The sequence below is a fragment of the Clytia hemisphaerica genome, unplaced genomic scaffold (genome assembly GCF_902728285.1).
Source record: "Clytia hemisphaerica strain Z4C2 unplaced genomic scaffold, Clytia hemisphaerica genome assembly, whole genome shotgun sequence".
Classification (NCBI taxonomy): Eukaryota; Metazoa; Cnidaria; class Hydrozoa; order Leptothecata; family Clytiidae; genus Clytia; species Clytia hemisphaerica.
Genome location: NW_027103638.1, coordinates 531,849 through 550,491, shown reverse-complemented (window position 1 = coordinate 550,491; position 18,643 = coordinate 531,849). Strand labels below are relative to the sequence as shown.

General features: G+C 35.8%; 2 protein-coding genes across 2 annotated transcripts; one reads left to right on the top strand and one right to left on the bottom strand.

The window, feature by feature from the left end:
- The first annotated feature begins 61 nt into the window (after positions 1-61).
- On the top strand, positions 62-4,719 carry LOC136802806 (anti-sigma-I factor RsgI6-like). Its single transcript, XM_067059572.1, has 6 exons — positions 62-150; positions 492-629; positions 1,456-1,624; positions 2,861-2,965; positions 3,340-3,555; positions 3,978-4,719. The coding sequence occupies exons 1-6, from the start codon at positions 62-64 to the stop codon at positions 4,230-4,232; spliced, it is 972 nt and encodes a 323-aa protein (XP_066915673.1). The 3' UTR covers positions 4,233-4,719.
- On the bottom strand, positions 4,669-13,703 carry LOC136802738 (uncharacterized). The gene is made up of 13 exons (XM_067059488.1): positions 13,456-13,703; positions 12,369-12,425; positions 12,186-12,213; positions 11,404-11,733; positions 11,128-11,175; positions 10,692-10,800; positions 9,324-9,605; positions 8,823-8,929; positions 8,471-8,562; positions 7,533-7,559; positions 7,216-7,289; positions 5,960-6,118; positions 4,669-5,163 (listed from the first exon to the last, which is right to left on the bottom strand). Exons 1-13 carry the CDS (start codon positions 13,585-13,587, stop codon positions 4,815-4,817), a joined length of 1,794 nt encoding a protein of 597 aa, XP_066915589.1. The 5' UTR covers positions 13,588-13,703; the 3' UTR covers positions 4,669-4,814.
- Positions 13,704-18,643: the final 4,940 nt, after the last annotated feature.

Below are 18,643 nucleotides of genomic sequence, written 5' to 3'. Positions count from 1 at the left end.
TTTTGAATATCAAACATTACGATTTCACGATTTCAAGCGATGTTTTAGTCGTTTTATGGAAATGAAGCTAACTAAACAAGGTCATCCGTTATGGATCAACAGATGTCAAAATTTATTGAACGCACATGATACTAAATTGACTAAGTGCTTGTAAGTTGACTTACAAACAATAAGTATAATTAGTTTAAACATGGCACCAACAAGCCATGGTAATAGTTGGTTTTGGAATATCGTGAAAGGCTTGACATCGTGAAATTCACAACGTAAAGTTGGACACAGAAGCACTCAAAAAGACCGTTAGTTTGCCACTAACATTGAAGTGGGAAACGCCGAAAAAGTTCATTTTAAATGATTTGATCATTAGATATTAAAGATCAGTCTTTATCAATGTAGTGTCTTCCCTTTTTCGACTATTAAAGAATTTCCAAATGTCAGTCTTTATCCAACTTCCCGCTTTCGATGATAAAAAGAATTTCATTTTTATCCTTTAGGATGAAGATAAGAGGTCATTGTATTTTTTGGGCGGTTGAAGAAGAACAACCAAAATGGTTATTGAAAGCGGATCCTATGCAATTGAAGGGCGCTATGTGGAGAAGGCTTCATGATGTGTTGACCAGATACAAGAATAGGTGAAATGGCAGCCCCGAACCTAGTCCCCTAGTTCGCTTTTTTATGATACTTATCCTGACAAATATCTGAACGTTTGGAGGATTAAAATAACTTGTTAATGGCGAAAATTATGTCCCAAGATATCCACATATTTTTTTGCTAAAAGTGCTTATAGAGCTCCACTGGGAGAACAACGTTTCAATAATTCAAAACTTAAGAGATATTGTTTGAAACAATTGTGTGCCAGCTGGGTCGCGGAGGATAGGTATAGGTCGTTTATTAAAATCAAAAAGTGGTGCAAGTCTTTTGAAAAGCATTTATGTGTGAATGTACATTGGAACATTGGACGGGGGGCATGAGCTATTAGGCGAGGACAAATATAGACGTCGATAAGCCGTCATCCCAATGATAAACCATTACTTTTTCATCAAACTCTGAACTAAGCGAGTTTATGTATGTGTTTTCTCGATGAAATGGTTCAGCTTCTGAGTTTGCCTAGTTCCTGAGACTGAACGCGGTAAATAAGTGTTTTTCAGATTCGGTCAAAAAAGGTTTTCCAATCGCTTTAGTCACTTCCTTCAGATAAACTCGCTTATTAAAAAGAAAAAGACGCTGCCGTCACAGGCTCTCGATTGCGAATTTTTAGAATTGTCAGTTTCCAAGTGTTGATATTGAAGTTTTAAAATTTTGAGTTTTTGAGGTGAAGCGGTTTGCATTTGGGAGATATGGGCGCCTGAAAAGCTTGGCCCCATTTTGGAAAGGCTGGGCCTTGGCCCACCTGCCACCACGCCTGATTGCAAGTTTAACTACACATTTATGATTGTGTCTTTTTCATTCTGTTGACAGAATAAGAGATTGGGATGTGAACAATGAGATGTTACATGGTTCGTTTTACAGCGATCGCATGAATGAAACGATAAGAGATTGGATGTATTACGAAGCACACCGCATTTTCCCTCGAGGACAAATGTTCGTTAATGAGTTTGAAGTTCTGTCAGCACCTTGGTATACACAGGTTCGTAAGTTCGATTGTTGTTATCATATAAGAAGAGAGGCCTCGATGCTGGCCAGCAGAAAGAAAAAATATCCAAATTTGTGCCTGGAGAAAGTTTTTTTGTTTAAATTGTTGTGTAATAATTGTATACACTAAATGGTCCTTATAATGTTGAGGAGAGTTGATAATTTGAAACGTATATCTTTCACGTCAGTGTAACTGTAAACCACGGTCTTTCCTTAACAATTTTCTTTGTCTTTTCTATTGAATAAACAGTTGGATAATAGAAGCTCCGTTTGTTTAGTAAACGGTTTAAAAACGAAAAAATGAAAGCGCAAAGTAAGGTAAGTTTGCACTAATTTTGAACGAACGTTCTGCTTTTATAAAATCGATTTTTATCCAAAAACTTGAAAAGTGCGCTTTCAGGGAGTTTTTGAACAGAGCTTTCATGAATCAAAAAATTTCGGTTGAAATGGAGAAAATACGTTTAAAGAAAGGTCATCAGACAACCGTCATCAAAAGAAAGAACTCACCCACGTGAAACGGGTTTATATGAAAAGTCAAAGTTGCCCAAAAATCATTTGAAAAAAAATGCCGTAACTTTTATACGATAACATGGATATTTTTATTTGGGGATGAAGCATCAAAGGTTATTTGAAGATTTTTGGTTGAAAAAAACTGCGGAAGCGTTTGTGAAAAATTGAGCTTTTTTTCGCCTGATGCATCCATTCATTTTTTTCTGTGGTCGTTCAATTCGGTTAAAAGTTTTTAAAAACCAAAATAAAGTTTGGAAGATTGAAAGAAAGATACCCGTTGGAGATAAGTTTTTCTGTGAAATATAAAATCTCCAAACTTGCTGTCTAAAAACGGTTAGTTGCTAAAATCATTTATGAATTTTGAAAAATGAGACGGGATTGGCCGAGAATCTTTTCTTCCCTATTTTCGTACTGATTCCTATACAGGAGTTAGAGTTAAATTGGATCAAAGTCGAAGCTTCTTAAAGAAAAGGGATAACCGAGAGATGGAAGCGGTGTTTCAAGGACAGTTTGCTGGATGCGAAGCTGCTATAAACTCTTAAGCCTCTTGCAAAACAGTTTTGGTCTTTTTAACATTTGTTAAGAGATTCGGACATAACTCTTCATTGTTGTAACTTTGGATTTCCCTTAAGATTTACGGTTTGGTCAAGGCATTTTATAAAATGACCTGGATTGGCCGAGAATATTTTTCTATTTTCTTACCTAATTCCTTTCACTTTAGAGTTACGTGGATCAAATTCGAAGCTTCTTAAAGAAAGGGATACCGATAGATGGAATCGGTGTTCAAGGACATTTTGCTGGTCATGCACATCCAGAGATACTCAAGGTATAACTCTTCCATTCCTCTTGCTGAATGCATTTCCCTTTGTCTTTTTACGGTTTGTTAAGGACAGATTCGCTTACATGGTATACATCTTTAAAGCCTGTTCGTAACTTTGTGAGTTGTTCTTAAGATTTTCTCGTTTTCATCATTTTGTGAGTATGTTTCTGAGCGATTTGCTAAGTAATTGGGTGTTTTAGAGTCCGTGAGGCCTTAAGTCTTCTTAGCTTATTCTTAATAATTTGGTTTTGGAAGCCTTATTTTCTTATATAGTTTGTTCTTATAAAAAATGTGTTTACTATGAGGTGACGCTAAGATATTTTGACAAGCATTTAATTACTAGCTTCCTCTGAGTTATGTTTTGTTAATTTCGGTTGTAGGAAAGATTAGATGACCTTGCAGTATTGGGATTACCTATTTGGATTACGGAACTTGATGTTGTTGCTGAGAATGACGTCAAACGGGCCGAAGTTCTCGAAAAAATCATCCGCGTAGCGTACGCGCATCCATCGGTACAAGGGATTGTTTTATGGACATTTTGGGATAAACATGAATGGAAGAAAAACACGTCACTGTTTGAAGGTCATTTTTTTAAGGTAAGCTGGTACTTTATGTGGGGTTGATAGCGTTTCTTAATTTTTTGATCAGTTACAGGTGGAATTTGTGTGAAATTTATTTTGATAAGATGAATGATGTACACCTCGGTCTTACTTTCGTTTTCTTTACAATCAAAGCGGGTAAGTATTGACTTGAAGAAACTTTAACTCTTTAACTCCCCGAGATACGAGTACATGCGTCCAAAAGTCAGTACTAACTCAAGTACTGAATTGATTAATTTTTAGAAGCAGAAACCGAAGGCTTTTAGAAAGAAAAAGAAAATAGCTCTCAGCTCAACTTTCAGATTACAAGCTTTTTTGAAATTTCGATAATGGGAATTTTAAAAATATAACAACAACAACTTTCTCAAAGAATACATGCGCAAATAAGGTTAAAAGTACCTTTTTTACTACTTTTACAGCCAAATGAAGCTGGAAGAAGATACTTGAGAATGCGTAATGAATGGAAGACTGACATAATTGACCGTCAACCAGATGACGTCACGTCACATGATTGCGTGTTTCGGTTCCGTGCATTTCATGGTGAACACGTGATCAGAATTCGATTACCCGATGGTAGTGTCTTGGAACAAAACGTGAATATTCGAAACCATCCAGGTGAATTGGAACTTGTGTTTAACAAACAATCACCAGATATAAAAGATGCACCTGATTGAAGTGAATTCGAATGGTATATGACTGGATATTGGTGCACGAAATGTATCACCATGTAACCAAAATGGTGTTTGCTTCTATGGTGAAATACTATCACAAGGAAGTGCTAGCCAACAACTATAAACTTATTATAGAGGCTTTTTATGCTTTGTTAAATTACGTAATTTCCATAATTATGGAAACAAACGTTCGATTTGTGTAAGGGATCCCTTCTACAGATTCGAACGTTTGCTTCCATAATGGTGGAAATCAGGTAGCTTAACAAACTTAATAAAACATGAAAAACTTATACCGCCTGTAATACAGGTTGTTGAGGACCTTGTATGGCAAACATGAAAAATAGGAAAACGTTTAGTGGTACGTAAGAGAAAGAAGTCCATTTGAGAACCGTTTCAGAACAGGCGATCTGATAAAAGATATCGAACATTGCTTTGTAGATTGGTTCTGAAATTATATATTAAAAAAGAATCTTTAGAAAAATATAAGAAATTATCTATCTGTGTCCTACTAACTATATACATTTGTCGTGAAAAAAAATTTAAGTATAAGGTAACTGAAACATAATGAAAAAGTAATTTCGAAAATCATAAATGGACTTCGTCACCTTTGAAAGACGGGTTGAAGTAACTAATCTTGATGTCTGTGACTCGAGTATCTTCCTTAAAGACGTCATCGTTAGTTTTAGAGTGATTTCCAGTTTCCCCGATTTGACCATCTGGGTTATCTTCGGATTCGGATTTGGGTTTGTTATCGAGGTGGGATGGGATTTTGAAAGCGATGATGGAATTGATAAACATTGAGACGATGGCAATTACGAAAAATGGAAAGAAATTATTGAAAGGAAACCCCAGAGGGTTGGAGTTTCCTTTGATGCCCTTGACATTGGTCAATGACCAGGATTGAAGCGAACCAACAATAGATGGTGCGATCATTCTAAATTAAAAGAAGAAAGCAATTTAATTGGTGTCACAGGGTGTCCCAAAAAAAGGATTTTTGCTATACACAATGATTTTCACTTCAGAGTTGTTTCCACACCGGCGAAAAATGCCCCTAAAAAAATTAAAAAGACCCTCTCCCCAAATTTCCCCGAGGGAATTTTTCTATTTGACCCTACCTTTAGGTAAATACAGCGGTCCCCGTAACCCATCTTGCCCTAGTACCCCCTCCCGAATAGACGTCTCCCCCGCTAATTGTTAAATGAAAAAAAATCCATCCACCCCGCTCTTATTAAGACCCCCCCACTAATTAAATTCGAATAATTTAATATCTTATTACAGTGTAGATAGACCTTAAACTTGTTAAAATTTTCCTTTTTGTTGGTATTGGTTCTTATTTTACGTGTTCATTTGTTAAAGAAAGGATTTTTGCTATACACAATGATTTTCACTTTAGAGTTGTTTCCACATTGCAGCAAATACGAATGAACTTTAGAATATAGTAGACTCTCAAACTTCTTTTATTCGAATCTTTCTATAATTCAACGTATCCCCCATCACAAGGAGAAACCCTCTAGATATACTTTTATAATAGACGATATCGGCTTTCCAAATTCTCCCCGAATGATTACCCATGATGCATTGCGGAAAAAATTCACGGGAAGTCAATATCGTCCGTGAATTCTTTTGCGCAATGCATCATGGGTAATCATTCGGGAAGAATTCGGAAAGCCGATACCGTCTATTCGAACCCTCTGCAATTCGAACTATATAAGCTTTCCCAATTAACTTACCTTCCAATAGAAGAGATACCAAAAGCCAATCCATTTGCACTTCCCACCAAATCTTCACCCACTGTATTGTTAACGATAACATTGATGGCCAAAAATTGTCCTGATTGTGGAATCTTGGTCAGTAAGATGTTTATGACCAAGGCTGCCCAACGTGCTTTTCTAAGAAGAAACAAAATTTCACCACCATTGTTAGACTAGAGTCTACTTTTGGCTGAACTTTGCTTTTTGATATTTTTTTTTTGACGCAGAGTCCACTGAAGTAGACTAGGAGCGTTTGGCAAGGTCGGCATTTTGAAAGAAAAATAATTAAAAATCCAAATAACTACTTGGAGTTGAAAGATATAACCAAAAATGAGAAACAAACACGATTAAGATTTGCAATCCCTTATTGCTCAAACTTCTCCGCCTAAGCAAAAGCTATAAGCATATCCATATACTACCGGGCCACTTAATCGCGCCATCCAGTCTTAAAAAAAAAGCTTTAAGTGGACCCCGGGCTACACCATTGTCAGTTCACCATTGTGAACCAATTTTTATTTCACCCCCGTCTCTATTTCAACCCAAAAGCAAAGCGAAGAAAAGGGACATCACACGAAAAATAGCCATACCCCCTCTCACGGACCCGGTAAAAAAATTGGCCAGAATATCATTCCCAGTGGAAAATTATACTCCAACTTTTGTCCCCACTGAAAATAATCAAATAAACAAATTCTCACTGCTAAATAATGTGCTATTTTTTTCATTCCAAATGAATTTTTGACTTGAAAATAATGGAATTCAAATCCTTGGACATAAAAGACATTAAAAAAATCAAACCCCTTTAAGCTTCAATCCGTTATTTTTACCCCTACTGGCTGAAGAATAATCCTACATGGTCTGTGAGTAGGGGTTGTAACCATATTTGATTTGGTTTGTTTTCTTGTTTCAAACTGGTTTCAAACATTAAAAGAGTTTAAAGAGTACACGTTTTTTTATTTTAAGAAACACACTTTTAAGAAACATGAGGCTCAGAATGCCTAAAAACTAAGAAACATCTAAGAAACATGCTGAGGCTGAGAATGAGAAAATAACATTTTTTAATTCGGTTTTTCTTAAGAACCTTCCAATCCAGCCTTCCATGAGGCTGATTATGTCAAAAAGCTTAAAAACATGTAAGAAACATTTAAGGCTCAAAAGACCGATTTCTTAAGAAACATTGAGGCTGCTTGGTAAAACTAGTTTCTTCAAAAAAAAACGTGTATAAAACAATAACTTACTCATTTTGGATGAAGCCAGACAATGGAATGAAAGGTACAGCCAATCCAAATCCAATTAAACTAACAAGCATCAGCTGAAATGAGAATGACAATTTACAAATCATAAGAAAGGCTCTCCAGCAGAGACGCTAATCATGCTAACACACGAAAAAAGACTCAATCATGCAACCAGAAAAACCGTTTTGGGGGCCTCATCAGAAAATAAATTTGAAATTTGGTCAAAAATTGCGACTAATTAATACACAGAACAAGGCAAATTTGCCTGAGCTGTGCCAAAATGTGCTGGTTTTGTAAATGAGTGTAATTGAAAGACTTACAATTTTGGCACCAAATCTTCTTGAAAACTAGAAAAGAAAATACCTTTATTATTATTCAAAGCTAAGTTACCAAGAAATTAAGACAAGAAACAAAATTTAGTGCAGTGGAGCATAACAGCACGCATAACAGCAGTGGAGTCTCCATAACTCGAACAAGCAAGGGGGGACACAAATTTGGAAATTTCGAGTTATGGAGAAAGTTTTTTATAACGCATTGTTAACAGAAGAGGCCATAACACTTGTTCGAGTGAAGGAGACATTCGAGTTATAGAGAGACTTGTTCGAGTCAAAGAGACTCCACTGTATTGGAATCACTCCTAGGGGGGAGAGTTGGGCTTGAGGTTGGGAGTGTGATTTTCTCACATACCCGGTGAGAACCCCTCCAACTGGAAAAGTCGGCCAAAATGTCGTCCTCAGTTGGAATTTATACTCCAATTTTTGTCCCCGATTAACATACACATTTTTGGGTTAGGTCAGGTCTAGGGTTGGGAGTGTAATTTTTTACATACCCGGTGAGAACCCCTAGATCTGGAACAGTTGGGCAAAATATCGTCCCCAGTTGGTTATTATACTATACAATTTTTGTCCCCACTTGTACACATTTCTTATAAACAACTCAATCTTCGGATCGAGGCTGGGGTTGCTTAGCATTCTAACTCATTTTGTGAAAAAGTTTTCTTTGACCACCCCTGATATTATACCATATTTATGCTTATTGGGTCAAAGGCTATCGTTTGCCTTAGATTATCTAAAAAGCTTTTATTTTACAAGATTTGGTTAATTTCAGGGCTCGAGCCTTAGCAACCTAGTTGCTTATAAAAAAATGATTAATCAAATAAACAAATCCTTACTGCAAAACATTTTGCTATTTTTCTGGCTGAGAAAATCCTATCGGGTCTGTAAAAAGGGGGTGTCCAAATGGAATGTTGGATACATACCCATGTCAACAAAGTAAGAAGAAGAACGACCATGACTGCTGCTGAGATGAGATAAGCCAAACCAATGTCACGTGTTGTCATACCCAATCCACCTGAAAAATAATACACTTTTAATACATATTTGCCTGCATGAGAAAGATTGGCCAAAATATCGACTTGAAAAACAAAAGAATTGAAATCCCCAGGCATAAAAAATATTGGAATATCAATTCCCATCGAGTTTCAGTCCAGTATTTTTATGCCGACCAGCTGTAAAAATCCTACCGGGTCTGCGAAAAAGGGGCTGCACAACGATAACTGGCATAATTTGAGCCCAGAGCAAACAAAAACAAAAATACTTCTTTCCGCTTACCGTATTCACGTGATGAAGCTAAGAAGAGCGGCAACAGTTCATCGACACCAACTGAATTGAACGCACACATCCCATACAACAAACATGACACCATACACCACTTGTTGCTGAAATTAGAAAGGAAATCCAAGAATCAAAAATACACGCACGAGACTCTACTGTTCGTTTACTCACCCTTCATATATTGTATACGGAGAGATACAGCATTTTCACTAATCAAAATCCTCAAATACGAAGCTAAAAGGATCACTTTGAACGAAAGCTTAGATTGTATAGCTGGAAAGAGGGTAATCGACTATGTAAAAAAAGGCCTATGTTGAAAAAAGACCAGTTGACCGAAGTATTCATTGAAGAAAGATGATGTGTTATTTCTGACGAAGTTATGTAATCGTTTAGTCCTGCAGATAATAAAGATACTCTGTATTTAAGATTTCTACCAGCAGTGGCAATTTTTGTCATGAATAGCATAGATAATTGAGAAGAAGTTGAGATCACTTTTACCTCAATACTTGCTTCATTTTTGACGAGTTCCATTTCTCTTTCAATGTTAATTTACGATTTGGTTGTTGAATCATGAATGCATCTGGTTCAATGATTTGGAAATATCCTAGACCGTCACCAGTATATAGTTTCACGGAGACGTTCATATAATCATCTGTAGAAAGTGCTGACTCGACAGAATCGTCTGAAGTTTGAATGCTCTCATCCATGACATTATCGTATCGAGGCTTCGTTTTATCGATTGGATCGAGCAGATAGTTCTTCTCGTTAAACATATCACTTCTGTGAACGAAGATTCAAAAATCATAGAAAATAAAGGAAATCTTACTTCTTTCTCTCTGATTAATTAACAGTGCCTGACTGAAAAATTAAGCAAATTCACGAATGGTTGCCTGGGGTTAAAATGTGGGTCGCCCATATCATTCTTAATTATAGACCCTTGCATAACTTGTCCGTGAAGAGACCCGATATGTACGGAAATTTCAAAATTCATTGTCGTACTACGCTACGCTCTGGTACAGAATATTGTATGACATGTGTATTCAAAAAAACGTCATGGCGGGTTCACCGAAATACCAGTCCGTTCCCTAATAAGAAACTTGCAATTAAAGATGTAAGCTTCATGAAAAAATCCTCTCAATCCCTTTAAGTCTTTCAAAAATTAGTGAAATAACTCAATCTCGTTCCCGTGTATCCCCAGCTACATTACTGATAGATGCCAGAGAATATAATCTGGCGCATTCTGTAAGCATGAAAAAGACGATAATATAACAATAGCGTTCAGTTTGAGGTCGTTGTTGTTATTTTCTGCCCGCGCAGTTTGATTATTAGCCCGAGAGTGTCATTTGGGCCCGACGCGAAGCGGAGGGCGCAAATGGCACTAGAGGGCTGTAATCAAACTGCGCGGGCAGAAAATAACAACAACGAACGAAAGCTTAACGCTATTACTATTATTATCCATATCGGAAATTCAAACAATGTTTTTTCTAGCGTCAGCCAAGTCTTTTCGTTTCAATGCAATGACTTCAACAAGTTTTGAGTACCCTTGCAAGCGGGCCGCCAATGACCAAAAAGTGTTTTTTTCTGACGTCGGTTTAGTCTCGCCACTTCAATGCAACGACTTCAATAAAGTTCCGAGCGGGCCGAAAACGACGTTATCGCCCTATAACCAGGGCGGTTAATGATATTTCAGCCCTCTGAAGCACAACGCCTTAGTTTTCTCAGCGCGGGTATGACTATTTGAGTCATAGAACCTTTCAATACCGCCCGCCGTTCGAATCTTTAATGGCTTACTTAATGACCGCTATATGGATAATAATACAAAGGAAACGAGGTTTGAAATGACTAAACATGAGTTTGCCAGCTTACTTTTTCTTATCTTTGGGAATCCATTTGAAGAGAAGGAAGATAGTGACGATGAAACCAACGGCGATGATCATGTTTGGAAACAAGATGGGATATTTGCTGAAGATATTATCTGAATAAGATAATTGTAATCAAAAGAATCATCATTAATTATTGGCATTTGATTGGCAACTGAAGATAGAAGGAAAAATCGAACTGGTCCATGCTTTTCCTTATAAAAAACCCCCAAAAGATGAAAAAAGTTATTCTCTTGTCTCTAGCTACCCTAGATATTATTAATGACCTCCTCCACTGAGGAGAATCTTAAGAAGATGCACACCACGTGTCAGTCCTTGTAAAGGGTATTTCAAAAATGATTGTTATATGGAGGAGGAGATGAAACGGTTGCAATTGATGGAATTTGTCACTTAGTTTCTAAATTATAGAATTCAACTCGTACCTTCGGAGAAAATTGAGGGGTACTGCTCATGAGGGAAAACCAAAAAGCCTGAAAAAAAAAAGAAAGACATAATGTTAAGATAAAATTTCGATCATAGAATGGGCCAGGAGGTTGGAACACTTTACGTAAAAAATAATTTAAGACTTTATTTGAACTAAACATATATAAAGAAAAATTTCTCTTATGAATCATGCATCGCGCTTTTAGAAATCCTAGATCACGCATCACACTTTTAGAATCAAAGATCACGCCTTCAAACAAATCATACCATCATACCTGCTAAACTCGGTCCAATAATGATGCCAACATTGTAAGAAGCCATTATAACTGACATTGCTAGCGGTAAATTCGTATCGTCGCAAATGACGAAAATGAGCGCTTTGCAAATGATGATAACTCCATTAGAACAGCCTTGAATACCACGAAATATCAAAGTCCAATAATAACTGTTGCTCAAACCAAACAGTAAAGTGGTGACTGACATTGCACTGAGGGAAAGCAGCGCTGAGAAACGTCTTCCTTTCACGTCTGATAGCCAACCCCACAAAAAACTACAGGGTATGCGTCCAATGAAAAACGAAGCTGCAACCCAACCAGCATAATAACCTGTGAAAATAGAAAAATTGAATAATAAATTGTTACCGTTTTGGTGGCATAAGAAATATCTTGTCTGACAGCAATGGAGGAACTTAAAAAAACAGTGGGGATGATTTTCAATGGTTTTGGAGTGCAATTTTTCCATTGATTTTTATTAGGATGGAAACAAAGCCAATTTCCCAGTGATCTTGAAATTTTAGGGTATCTTTCCAAAAAGGACGAAATTTTTGGCAAGTTTTCCAGTGGGGCGGCCGGATCTTTAAGACAGGGGTTTAGAAATCAAATTTACAAGCTTGCTGGTAAAATAGCTATTGTTTGCATTATTGAGCTAAGATTATTAAAGTGGACAAAGGTTTTAGGGATAAGGAACTGAATCCTATGAGGTCATTTATGAATAATAAGTCGATTTGGAGACGAAAAACTACCAGATAGTATATTTTAAAAGAAGTAAACCAAAGTACCTGTTTCTACCTCTGATATTCCAAAGGACTGAAAAAATAAAGAAATAATGATTGTTGGAATACATAAATGTCTGAATACTAATAATGAGATACACAGGATGCATTGCGCCAGGCCGTGAAATTTAACATAAGCTCCGAAAAGAAAAAAACAAAGGTGAATTTTGAGAATAATTACCACGGTACCTTGATCAATTTTGGAAGAAAGGAGAAAACCATCGTAATAGCCATTGCAGCGAAAAACTAAAACAAAGAAGAAAATGAACCAGACTTTATTATGACATCAATCAAAAGTTCACCAATAAATGATAAGTCACCTTTCATCCTTGGATTTGGTTCATCCTTCTTTATGGTTCTATAAATTCATTTTTTTACCATAATCTTAGCTATCTTAATAATAGAGAGAAACAGAAATTTTTATCTTCCGCCAAATTGTCGAATTTTGGAAAACGTGTCTTATCTCGGCAAATATGAATATAACAACTCAGATTGGAAGTTATTAATATTTTTACGACCAGCAAACTTAAAATAAGTTAACGATACAATGCGTCCCACTATTTTTATAACCTAAAGCGATTAACATCCGCCTGCCAGATACAAATAGCTTACCTAATCAAAACATCACATCATTTAAATGTTTAAATGTGGTCTTACAGAAGTAAAACACGCAAAAGTTGAAAAGTAGCGCACAAATGTCGCATTCGTAACAGTAGCGTAGACAGGAGAGGCGCAAATTTGCTGAAATTTATGTATGACTTCCAATGCTCCATAGTTCATTTCAAAATTATTGGAAAACCATCAAATTTTTCACTTTTTTGATATTGTTACTTTTGTGCAAATTTTACTATTTTTACATCTACCGTGGTCGGCATTTTCCTTTTTTTCTTGTCTCTGGTACGGGCCAGGCCTGGAGTTGCTAAGCATGCTAGCTTAACTTTTTCAAAGTTTCCTTGATCACCCTGATATCACACCATATTTATATGATTATTGGGTCAAGGGCAGGTAGAAGTTGGGGGACGTATTTAGAGCCACTTACACCACTTTTTAATTTTTCTGAGTGAGTGCAAAAGAGTCAGAAACATAAGAAGAAAGGGTCTGGGTTCGAGTTTACCTACCCAGCTGGTACACAACGTTGTTTCAACGGTAATCTAATGTTCATAACGTCCATCTAGCGTTAGATGAACGTTGAGCGAACGTTGTGTGTCAGCTGGGTACGACCGCGTTATCTTGAAGGAGGGAGACGAATAAGAATTGCTCAACAAGAGTGACTTACAATCATTGAGAAGACAATAGCCACAACAGCTTTTGGTAAAGGTGTCATCTTTTTGGTGATTTGTTCTGGACTGCCTTCTTCTTGATTCTTCTTTCGAAAGCATCTTCCAAACCAGGATTTTATTCTCTCCATTCTTTCTTATATAGAGAGCCTTTCTTTTATGTTTTCTTTAGAAACCAAGTAGTCAGGTATAGATCTCTCTGTCAAGTTTGGCTATGGGCTTATAATTTTTACCGGTACTTACCTATCGAAGCTCTTTTAAAAAGATTACTACTATATTCTCGTCAAGTACTGCAATGACATTTCGAGCAAAACAACATATCCAGATCCTAAATTCAAACTTACGCACGCATGAATGTATTTGGGTGACATACAGTCTTTTTTTTGTAAGTACCAGTAAATCTTTCTGAATCTCTTTGAATGATATTTGGCTATCCTTAATTTTAGGCCAAATTTGTTGTATTATAATAGGCTTAATATATAATTTTTAATACTAGGACCCTTGGCTTGGGTTGTTTGAAATTCAGCAATAGGCTCGCAGTATCATTCTTATTTTTCGACTAGCTTGAAATTCATTGTTCTTATAAAAACAAGAGTGCTGGCAATGTATTGTTTTAGCTTTTTGTTCAATTTTCTTTTACAAAAAAATGACAAGTTGCGATTTGCATACTTTTTGATCACGTTACCAAAATCTCCTCTTGGGATTGGTCTATTTTCTAATCACATGATCAAAGTTTGCAAAATAAATCGATTTTGGTACGTAAGCTCTATCTTTTAACAATGAAAAGAGACAAAAGCCTTCCAGACCACTGTTTTTATAATGACTATGATGAAATCAAAACTCGTTAGCAAATTTTCGTTACTGAATTTTCTTATTGTTGTTTTAAGTCCTGACATTTTATCATCATGCTATTTTGCACGCATAATAGAACGCGCTCATGTGATACGTCACACCGTCAGATCTTTCAAAAGTCTAGTAAATATTATACAATTCTGCGAATAAATAAAAAACTTATCCTATAGGGGGTCAAAATGTCACAAATTTGGTCTACCCTTTTTCTTAAACGCTGACAAAAATAATTTTTCTCGAAGATTCTGTTTCATGCTAGTGAATAAGTTTGAGGGTTGAATAACTCTAAAACTATTCCCGCAAAAATTAAAAATTTGGAAAACCTCTTTAAAGTAAAAGAAAGTCATACAACTCTAAAATAGTTGAAACAGTAGAAAAAATTAGTCTTTTTTGAATCAGAAATTGGAAGGAAGTTTTGGTTGAGAGTGAGACGTTTTAAAAATATTTCAGATACACCATTTGCCAAGTTACAGTATGATTGATTTACGCAATTCTTGAAAGAAAATTTTGCAAAAAGTCTTAGGTAAAAACATAATATAAGAACTTTTACAATCGCAAATTTAACCGCTAAAAATCGTGAATTTTTCAACCAAAAACACCTTCAAATATAGCACTTTTGATTCTCTAAAACAAGCAAAAAAAAATTCCATAATTATATTTGACTATCAAAAGATACAGGCATTCTTGTTTCCACTGTCAATTATATCTGGACAGACTTTAGTTGAACCCATAGACAATCAAAATTACCCCCAAACAGGGCAAGTTTACCCCCCAGACAAGGCAAATTTTGTAGATTCTGAATTTACCCTCCGGACACTTTATATATATATAATATATGCTATGCTGCTCTGCCACCCAAATCTCCTGAAAGAAGATAGTTGGACAGAAATTCTTTGAATTTCTTCACATATATATTATATATATCCATTGTCCCATTTCTGTTTTTCTGTTTCATCAGAATTATGTACAAATAGTTTACATCTTTTGTCATCATTTGATACCACATACCTGTTTTCCATTTTATGAATATTCATCCTGAGCATGTTGTGTTGTTGTGTCCCCTTGTTGCTTGTTGGTATTGTTTTGTCTCTTTTTGTTTATTACATTTTTTGAAGGAAAAATGGCAAAAATGACCCTTTTGAGCCCCTTTTAGTCGTTGGATCCAAAAAGTTGATAAGGCGCATCCATTTAACAAGATTTTAAGAAAGTTTGACCGTAAAATTACGGCAAAAATTGCCTCCTATAGTCAGTGGCAATAAACTTCCTGAGACAGAAAGAAAGAAGCTCAGTTTATCTCAATCTTATGAATAATACTGAGGATATTCAAACAAATGTAGTTTAACCTCTTTCCCTATCCACCAATGTCTACCCCAGGGCAACAGTGGAAACTTTTAGCCCAAACTGATTTCATTCATCTCGCCTCTGTCGCATTTCAACAACCGAAGAAACCAATTCCTGTTTATCCAACATACTTTTAATGAATGATGACTTCTGAAAAAACAAAACTCGTTCCATTCGGTAGTTATTCGGTGGTTACGTAACTAGAAAATAAGATCTCATGCACACTCATGACCCCAAGGGACACATCAAAACATAAGTATTGACGCTTTATTTGTTTTACCTTTTTAATATTTTTATAACCTAAAGCGATTAACATCCGCCTGCCAGATACAAATAGCTTACCTAATCAAAACATCACATCATTTAAATGTTTAAATGTGGTCTTAGGGGGGGGTTTCATGGTTGGCGGAGGAGCGGAATCGGCCCTTTTTTCGGACGGAGTGGCGGAATTTGGCGAAAATTTAGACGGAATTACGGAAATTGGGTTCTCTGACGGAGACGGAAAATTAGACAATTTTAGTGCGGAAAAACGGAATTAAGCAAAAAAAATTGCGGAATTTCGGAATTGGTAAAAGATATTCAAAATTTGCGGAATTTTCGACAAAAATATTGAATTTCAAAGGAATTTTCGGTGACGGAATTTTGGTTCAATTTAAGACGGTTTGACGGAAATTGGAGAAAGAATTGACGGAATTGCGGAATCGGGTACCCCCTGAAACCCCCCCCGTCTTACAGAAGTAGAACACGCAAAAGTTGAAAAGTAGCGCACAAATGTCGCATTCGTAACAGTAGCGTAGACAGGAGAGGCGCAAATTTGCTGAAATTTATGTATGACTTCCAATGCCCCATAGTTCATTTCAAAATTATTGGAAAACCATCAAATTTTTCACTTTTTTGATATTGTTACTTTTGTGCAAATTTTACTATTTTTACATCTACCGTGGCCGGCATTTTCCTTTTTTTCTTGTCTCTGGTACGGGCCAGGCCTGGAGTTGCTAAGCATGCTAGCTTAACTTTTTCAAAGTTTCCTTGATCACCCTGATATCACACCATATTTATATGATTATTGGGTCAAGGGCTATCTTTTTCCATGGATAGATTGATAAGGTACTTTAATAATTGGGCATTTGAAGTAATAAAAATGACGCGTTCTTTAGAAAAAGTAACAAAATTGTTTTATTACTGGTTAACGACCAACCAAATCAAATAAGAGCTTGTAAAAACTCCATCTCATCTGTTTATGTACTGTTATTAGAAAAGAGAGTTTAGAATTCTTCCGGTTATGATGATGATAGCATGTTACAATGCACGCCTAAAAATCTTTTGAATATATGGTCGGAACGGCACTAAAAATAAAGCACTCAAATAACCACAGATAGCTTCCGCAAAAACAAATTGTTTTGAAATTACCCAAAATATTTGTGTTGACTTGTTGGTTATGACATTTTACATCCGCAGGGCTGTGAGTTCGATTGAGCGATTAGAGACAATATGGCTGACTCGAATGAACTAACTAGTTTCTAGATTACATACAGTTATTAGGTCTTTTTTGTAGTTAAAATGTCCAAATTCGGTATATCAAAGCTTGGGGACACGAGAAGTTTTTTTTCGCGTTGGTGCAATGCAACATGCTCCCACCCCTTTTTTTTCTACCAATAAAAGTGAAATCTCTTGATTGATTCCAGTTAATTTTGCTCCAATGTCACTGAGACAAAAAAAAACTATGGGACACGCACTTTTTTTCTTGTGTTGGTGGGATAGAGCATGTGCCATTGCACCAACGCGAAAAGAACTTATCGTGTCCCCAAGCGTTAATCCATATATTAATTATTTAAATGGGTAAACAATAATTAGCATTTTATCTCGATTTCAGAGAAATTTTCTATGACAACCCCAATATTATAGAAACTTCAAACTCTTTAGACCAAAAGAAAATATAGAAACTGAAAACTCTCGAGAAACTATATTGAAGACTTTTAAGCAAGTGTGGCCGAATTCTGTAGTGAACGGGAGTTATTTGATGTAAAGAATGTTGATTTTCCCCCTCATTTCAACCAAACACGCTCAAACTGAGGGCCACAGCAACCTGCCTATTCTAAAAGAATCATGTAATTTAGCGGAGCTGTATTTTATCAAGGACGGAAAAAGAAGACTAACTTTATCTTTTAAACGTGTTCACGTATTCTAAGGTATCGAGTATCCAAAGGGTGTTGGTATATAATATTTCTACATATTAATTAATTAAATCATCGATCAAAAATTGTAAACATAATAAAAAATAAAAATTAGAAAACTTTTAAAAACTGTATAAATAGTAACTACAATTTATCTTATTCTACAAAAACGGAAATTTTAGAAAAAGCCTAAATTCATTTCCAAAGCATGAATAGATTTTTTTTATTCATTTTCGATATTTCAAATTTCTTATAATAATCAAATCCAAATTTGCGATAGTCTTTCCAACGAGTACACAATCGCTACCTAATTCAAATTCTATCAAAAGTTATTGAGGTTTGAAAAAACACTACCATCTAATTTGAAATGGACTTTAGAAGCAGAATATGCTGGCTTTTTAAGCGGACTCGTTGACATCATTTTACAAAAAATGATGGCATTCTGAAAATTTTGGCACCATCGATGACATCATTCTTTGGCATTCATTGGCAGAAAATAAGACCCATCTAACTTTATTTTCACATAAATTCTTTTGAGGCAAACCAACATGACGTCATGTAATATCTTGACCGGAAAATGCTGGTCGCTTAAAACTCAGACCATTATAAGAATATACTTTATAAGAATATTCATGAGATGAAATTTCCCAAAAAATTAATGCTAAGAATATCTTCATCATGGAATTAGGCAACAAAATCTAAGAATGCCATTTACAGAGCAATTTTAACTGTAAATTACCAATTGTCCCTAGTATGGCTCAAAATTTCCGTTTTTTTGTTTCAGGTGTGTATTTCTTGTTAAATTTTGGTTTAATGTCGACCC

Bases quoted from the DNA above. Each gene is read 5' to 3' on its own strand.
- LOC136802738 (XM_067059488.1), bottom strand. From the start codon at position 13,587: ATGGAGAGAATAAAATCCTGGTTTGGAAGATGCTTTCGAAAGAAGAAT. The intron at 12,214-12,368 runs GTACCGTGGTAA...TTATTTTTTCAG, and splicing joins TTCTTCCAAAATTGATCAAG to TCCTTTGGAATATCAGAGGT. The intron at 7,560-8,470 runs GTATGTATCCAA...TTTCTTTTCTAG, and splicing joins TTCTTACTTTGTTGACATGG to TTTTCAAGAAGATTTGGTGC.
- LOC136802806 (XM_067059572.1), top strand. From the start codon at position 62: ATGAAGCTAACTAAACAAGGTCATCCGTTATGGATCAACAGATGTCAA. The intron at 1,625-2,860 runs GTTCGTAAGTTC...CTTTCACTTTAG, and splicing joins CAGCACCTTGGTATACACAG to AGTTACGTGGATCAAATTCG. The intron at 3,556-3,977 runs GTAAGCTGGTAC...CTACTTTTACAG, and splicing joins TTGAAGGTCATTTTTTTAAG to CCAAATGAAGCTGGAAGAAG.